At 51.0% G+C, this 7,174-nt stretch overlaps 1 protein-coding gene across 1 annotated transcript; it reads left to right on the top strand.

The window, feature by feature from the left end:
* Nucleotides 1-4,445: 4,445 nt before the first annotated feature.
* Nucleotides 4,446-6,872, top strand: ELFN2 (extracellular leucine rich repeat and fibronectin type III domain containing 2; the record flags this gene model as incomplete). The annotated part of the gene is made up of 1 exon (XM_082065933.1): nt 4,446-6,872. One exon carries the CDS (start codon nt 4,446-4,448, stop codon nt 6,870-6,872), a length of 2,427 nt encoding a protein of 808 aa, XP_081922059.1.
* Nucleotides 6,873-7,174: the final 302 nt, after the last annotated feature.

The raw sequence follows: 7,174 nt of genomic DNA, 5'->3' as shown, positions 1-7,174 counted from the left end.
AGGACAAGGTTGACAAGGTCAGAATTTCAGCCAAAATTGCTACTGTGTGTGGCTTTTCTGGTTGCCTTTTTACACTGTGGTTCTTAGACCTTGTATCCGCTCTCAGTTGTGGTCCTTCTACCCTCTCAGGCCCCAGCTTGTCTCCGTCCCTCATATCGTGCCTATCTGCACTTTCAGGGGTTGTATTTTAACCTGCCCTCATACCTGGCCATCTAACTAGTGACAGTACTCTTATGTCACCACCTGTGCCACCTTGATACCTGAGCCAAAGGGTTGTCTGTGTCTATGATGACATCTAGCTCTGGACTCAGATTTGGGGGTCTCCTCCCTCCATTTCGTGCCCCTTGCTTTCTCTCATGAACAGGGCAACCATCCCTGAGGACTTTTGCTCTTCTCCAAATGCTCTAATGCAAAGAAGTGCCAATAACATTTAGGTATCCATGAGTAGGGAATAAACCAGAGGGAATTCATTGGGAGCTCAGAGCTCATGAGTTGACTTTGTGCTAACCAAGGAGGCTACAGCCATTCATGGGCACAATGCCACCGGTGTTCCTTGATGTTCTCACATACGTGAGGATGGCCAGGAGCCAAGGGCACATTGTAAGAGCCATCTGGGGTTACACTGAAGAGTGTTGGAACCCAACAGCCTGGTAGGCCAAGCACATGAGGGTGGTGACCTTGCACCTGCCCTATAGAACATAAACTGTGTCCCAAGTTTTCCTCTTGCCCATAACCACAGCCTTCCTCCAAAACAATCTCTCCACAAGTTGTGTGTCCCGCTTCCTTGGCTATCCTTGAGGCTGGAGTTGCTCATCCTTGCTCTTCCTGCCCACCCTCCATCTTTGCATCTTCTGGCTTTGTTGCCTGGGAAGCCAGTTCCACTGTCAGCACCTTTCAGGCCAGCAGAAAGGACACACTGCTGCTTCCTTGTGTTGTTGGATGCCAATGCTATTGGATTTATATTCATTTGGCTTTTGACAGTTGAGAGAGGCCATGGTGCTGGCCTCATCCCTGGCCTTCCCTTGCCTGTGAATTGCAGCTGCTCCCTAAAGGGCAGGGCACGGCTGTGGTGGAGCTGGAGGCCAGCTCCCCTACAGCATTGCTGCAGCAGGGACTGCTGGCACTGGGCTGAGCTGAAACAGGTTCCCAGGCCATGGCAGGGGTAGAGGAGGCCACAAATTGAGCTGGCCTCGGAGACCTTAAAACAAGTGCAATAGCAGGGACACAGGAGCCATTCAGGGAAGAATGGCAGGATCTGTGTATTTCTTGTGCATAACCACCTTGGGGACACAAGGGGAGCAATGAGTTTGGCTCAAGAAATGGCTTGGCCCTTCCTTTGGCTGTGGTTGAGGCAAGGTTGAACAGCCAGGGTGGGAGATGGACAGGAAGCCGATCTTCTCTGCATGGTCCTCTTGTTTTTGACACATAGCAAGGATAACCACCACCTTCATTTCCATCCACCTCCTAACCCATCCACCTCCCTCCTTTCCAGGCTGCTAGGATGTCTCCGCTTCCAAATCCTCTCTGTGCTGCCTGAGTACATCTCCCTGCGTGGGATGGGGTGGCCCTCAGCAATTGCTGGGGCTGTTGCAGCGGAACGTGGTCCAGGCCTCAGAGTTTCTCCCTGTGCACAAGCTACAGCAGGCAATCATGACTTCAGCACAGCATTTGGATCAGCCTGTCCTACCAGAAGGGGTCAAAGCAGGGGGGCTGGGTTATTCCTGTATGGAGCTGGATACTGTGCAGGGTATTTGGTGAGGTGAGACAGACAGGCCAAAGCATAATGTTCAAAGAAGGATGCTGGCTAAAATCCAGGCTAAGCTTTTCACGGCTTGTTCAGGGGCTGCCCTTGGCCTCTCCTGGGGTCACCATATTTTGTCCACCAAGGCGCAAAAAGCATGATAGTATCTGCCACTCTTATTCGGTGGAAGAAACTGGGCAAAGTGAAGGAACATTAGAGAAGAAGGTAAAGTGACAGAGATGGTGTGGGGGATTGGCTGAATCTCTGCATGGTGTCACCTCTGGAAAAGGTGGAATAAGGCAGATGACTGACTGTGAGGAATATCAGAGGCCTGTGGGTCCCAACCTGTGGAGAGCCAGATGTACCTCCTCTCTGATGCATCTGCAGAGACACTGTCAGGAAATTATTCCTCATTGGATTATAAGGCTGAGAAACAAAGCAACAGACTGTAAAAACCTCTGCCTTCTGCTTCAGTGCTGGCTGATGCAAAGCTGAGGCAGCAGCTGGAGGCCATCATATGACAGCCATAAATGACATGAGTTTGGCGGCCTCAGATGTTGAGCTGTGGGGAACAGAGGCTTTCTCTCTGTCTTTTCTATTGGTCTAGCTCTTTCCCCCCCCTCCCCTTTTCCATCTTGGCTTTACTTTTTGGATTATTGAATATTTAAGTGTTTCTCTGTGACACTATCTCTGATCCTTTAATCCAGCTGGCCTGGTAATTCCACAGACCCAAATCAGCTCAGATTTCTCCATAGAAGTAAGCCTTGTTCCTCAAGGGTTCGCTCCTCCTCCATTTATCTTCATTTTATTTCTGCCTTTTGTGTCTCTGTGCTAGAAATTGGTTCCATTTTTTTGGTAAAAGCTTTGGTGATATCTTTAGTTAGCAGCCTCCCCCCAAAATAAAAGGACCAATAGGAGATCTTTATTTTTCATTAACTAAGAATACTTTTATTTGCTTTTTATTGTTTTATTCCTCCTCAAAATTAAAAAAAAAAAAAAAGGGCAGAGCACCATGCCCACGTTTTATTTGCTGTATGAAATTATTTCCTCTGCGCCGCCTGAGGACACCCTTGCCAGTGTCCTGTTTCAGCACAGTGGGAGAAGGGTTGAAGCTGTAGCTGGAGGGCAGGTTGCTCCAGGGTACCCTTCCCAGTCAGGACCAGGAGCATGCCCAGAGCCCAGAAATACCTTGAAGCAAATGTCACTTTGCTGCTGATTCCTCCAAGGTGTCCTTTCCTGAAAAGGAACGATGTTCATAGCCCCCAAGGAGAGGTGGCAGAGTAGGAAGGCAGAAGCTGTGCACCCCTCTTTGGTTTGGGGGGGGGAATGTTCTCCAGCTCAGGACTGCTGGCATTGTGGGGGAGAGACTGGAGGCTGGTAAATACCATGCAAGACATGATGCCTGCACCCTGGGGCTGGTTCACCTCAACAGCCTTGTCCCTGCACCAAGAGGCAGGAATGATTTTTAGAGCGCAAGTGGTTACACGTAGCTTGAATTATTTATCCATCTTGTATCAAGGAAGGAAACAAACAAAAAGCATTGTTTTGTGTGTCTGGTTTTTTTTTTCCAGGGGTTGGGGGAGACTTGTCTCCATTTTCCCTGCTTTATGCATTCTGTGTACATGATTTGCAGGCAGATGAAAATCCCTGGCTTTGGCTGTGCTTGGGGCTTGCCTTTGTTTACACTGGGAGTTTTTAGCTGCTCACAAAAACAGCCATATGTTTCCCAGCCTCCCTCCCATACCCCTTTTTTCCCCCATGCTGCTGCCTTCCCCCAGCTCCCCGGCTGCCATCATGTTCCTCAAGCCAGCCCCGGTACCCTTCTGCACACCCCGATACGAGACGGTACGTCGTGAGGGTTCCCTTCTTGAAGGCTTATCAGCATGGCAGGCATTCCCACTCCTCCCTTGCTTGCACCCCCCCATAATGCTGTCTCTTCCCCATCATGTCCCTCTTCTCCTGAAACCTTGCTGTTTCTTATCTCGGAGACTCCCTCCAACTGATTCCTCTTCTTGTCTGCCATGTGCTTTCTTTTCCAGATTCCAGTGACAGATGGATCTCCCTCGTGCGCACTTGGTCTTTCCCTCTCTGTATTTTTGTTTTCGACATGTTTGATCTGAAGCTCTGAAGCTTCTCAGAGGGAACCCACAAGAGAAGGAAGAAAAGGAGGAGGAATCAAGGGAGTGTGAGCGACAGTGGAGGCAGCCCTACCTTGGTCTTCCAAATTACACTGTGGAGGGGCAGGGGAAGACTAGAGGGTGGGGAGGATTTGGATTTGTTTGGGGGTGGGTTTGCTGTGGGTGGGGTGTGGGTGGGGGGTGGGTGGGAGGGAGAAAAGTGGAAAAGGTGGACGAGTTGCTCATGAGCATCCAAGATTTGTTATTCTTGGTCTGAATTCTTGTTTAGAAAAGAAGCACAAGGTAGCTCCCTTCCAGACCAATCATCCATGGTCATCGCTTTTGGGAGTGCTGGAAGCAGATCGCACTTGTTCCCCCCACTCCATGCTCCTGGCTTGAACCAGAGGGCAAGAAGAAACAATGGTGGTAACACCCAGTAGGACTGGGGTGCTCATGCCCTTCCGCTGCTAAACCCCAGTTATTCCCCCTTTCTCTTCCCTCTGCTCCTTATTTTCCTTTTCCTGTGGTCCTGAAATTTGGGGTTGTTTTTCGTTGTGTTTTTTTTTTTTTTTTTTTTTCCCATCCTGATGAGGGCACCACTGAAGACCATGATGTGCCTGGGTTTGTGGGCAGCTGCCTTGCTCTGCTTGTTTTGCCCTGCCATCGTGCGAGGTGACTGCTGGCTGATTGAGGGGGACAAAGGTTACGTGTGGCTGGCCATCTGCAGCCAGAACCAGCCCCCGTATGAGACCATCCCCCAGCATATCAACAGCACGGTGCATGACTTGCGTCTGAACGAGAATAAGCTCAAAGTGGTGCTGTACTCCTCCCTCAACCGCTTTGGCAACCTGACTGATTTGAATCTGACCAAGAATGAGATCTCCTATATTGAGGATGGAGCTTTCATGGGCCAGTCAAACCTCCAGGTTTTACAGCTGGGCTACAACAAGCTCACCAACCTGACAGAGGGCATGTTGCGGGGCATGGCTCGTCTCCAGTTCCTCTTTGTGCAGCACAACCTAATTGAGCTGGTCACCCCTACCGCCTTCTCTGAGTGCCCCAGCTTGATTAGCATTGACCTGTCATCTAACCGTCTCAGCCGCCTGGAGGGGAACACTTTCACCAGCTTGAGCAATCTGATGGTGTGTGAGCTGGCTGGCAACCCCTTCAACTGTGACTGTAGCCTCTACAGCTTTCTTAACTGGCTGGCGATGTTCAACAATGTCACCAAGAACTACGACCGGCTCCAGTGTGAGAGTCCTCGGGAATTTGCTGGGTACCCGCTCCTGGTACCTCGACCTCACCACAACCGCAATGCCATCACCATCTTCCAGTCCATGTGTCGAGGTGGCACCATCCCCTCCCTTTCCAGAGTCAACCCCACCCCTTATACCCCTGACTCCCAGCGAGACCTGGATGAGGGCTCAGCCATCAGTCCTGGGGACTTCCTCTCGGTCAAGCCTCCAGCTTCCTCCACCACTGACTCCTCCTTCAGTCCCAGCATCAAGCTCCATGATGTCACCATCACCTCAGCCATCCTCATGGTAACCATTCCCATGCCCTACAGTAAGATGTACGTACTGGTCCAATACAACAACAGCTACGTTTCTGACATAGCAACACTGAAGAGCAAGAAGGAATACGTCACTGTCAACAAGCTGAAGGCTCACACTGATTATACTTTCTGTGTGGCCTCCATCCGCAACAACAGGCGCTACAACCACACTTGCCTGACCTTTGCAACCCGGAGCAAAGGCAGGGAAGACCCTATTTCTAGTACTTCCACCACCACACATTATATCATGACCACCCTGGGTTGCCTCTTTGGGATGGTCATTGTCCTAGGGGTGGTGTACTACTGCCTGCGGAAGCGGAGGATGCAGGAGGAGAAACAGAAGTCCCTCAATGTCAAAAAGACCATCCTGGAAATGCGTTATGGATCAGATATTGATACCAGTACCATGGTCCATCCTTCCCAGAAGCTGGGTGAGCCACCAGTCATCCCCGTCACACGGATGTCCTCCATCCCTTCCATGATTGGGGAGAAGTTGCCGCCACCAAAGTCGTTGGAGGCTGGGATGGAGACTCCTAAAGTCACCACTAAGGGTAACTACATTGAGGTGCGGACTGGTGGAGGGGATGGGCTGGAACGAACCCAGCGGGATGAGGACTTGAGGGAGCTTGACAATGGCCAAGGCTCAGCTGCTGAGATCTCTACTATAGCCAAGGAGGTAGACAAGGTCAACCAGATCATCAACAACTGCATTGATGCCCTCAAGCTGGACACAGCCTCTTTTCTGGGTGGTGGGACTGGTGTTGACTCAGACATGGCCTTTGAGTGCCAGTCCATCCCAGCCAGTTCCTCGAGTGGGCTAGAGCGGCCCAGCTTTCTTTCCCCACCCTACAAGGAAAGCTCCCACCACCCCTTGCAGCGCCAGCTCAGTGCTGATGCTGCTGTGGCCAGAAAGACCTGCAGTGTCTCCTCTAGTGGCTCCATCAAGAGCGCCAAGGTCTTCAGCTTGGATGTGCCTGACCACCCACCACTCAGCAAGTCTGACTCCAAATACATTGAGAAGGGCAGCCCACTCAACAGCCCTTTGGATCGTCTTCCCTTGGTGTCCCCGGGTGCCATCCACCACTTGGAGGTCAAGCCTTCTTACCATTGCAGTGAGCACCGTCACTCCTTCCCGGCCCTGTACTATGAGGAAAGTGCTGACACCTTGAGCCAGAGGGTGTCATTCCTCAAGCCACTCTCCCGGTCCAAGCGAGACTCCACATACTCCCAGCTCTCCCCAAGACACTACTTCTCGGGCTACTCCTCCAGCCCTGAGTACTCATCAGAGAGCACCCACAAGATCTGGGAGCGGTTCCGGCCTTACAAGAAGCACCACAGGGAGGAGGTTTACATGGCGGCTGGGCATGCCCTGCGGAAGAAAGTGCAGTTTGCCAAGGACGAGGATCTGCATGACATCCTGGATTACTGGAAAGGAGTCTCTGCTCAGCAGAAGCTGTGACTCTCCATTGCTCTTTCCAAGGAAACAATACAAAACAAGACTCACCCCCCCCCAACAAACAGAAAAAAATATGCCACTTGACTGTGAAAAATAAACCAACAACAAAATACTCCCGACAAATACAAAACTGACAAAATTGTTTCTTAAAGTTTACAACAACAACAGAAAACTCTCACACACACAGACACACACACACATGCCGAATTGTCTCTACTGTGTTATGGGGACCATTGTTCTGCCTGCAGATGGTTGGGAGCACCATCCTGCTCTGACACTGTGGTAACAACACTGGAGTGTGGGTG

The sequence above is a fragment of the Streptopelia decaocto genome (assembly GCF_964273445.1).
Source record: "Streptopelia decaocto genome assembly, chromosome: 1".
NCBI classification, from domain to species: domain Eukaryota; kingdom Metazoa; phylum Chordata; class Aves; order Columbiformes; family Columbidae; genus Streptopelia; species Streptopelia decaocto.
The sequence above is the reverse complement of the archived record's forward strand: the minus strand, read 5'-3'. Positions and strand labels throughout refer to the sequence as shown.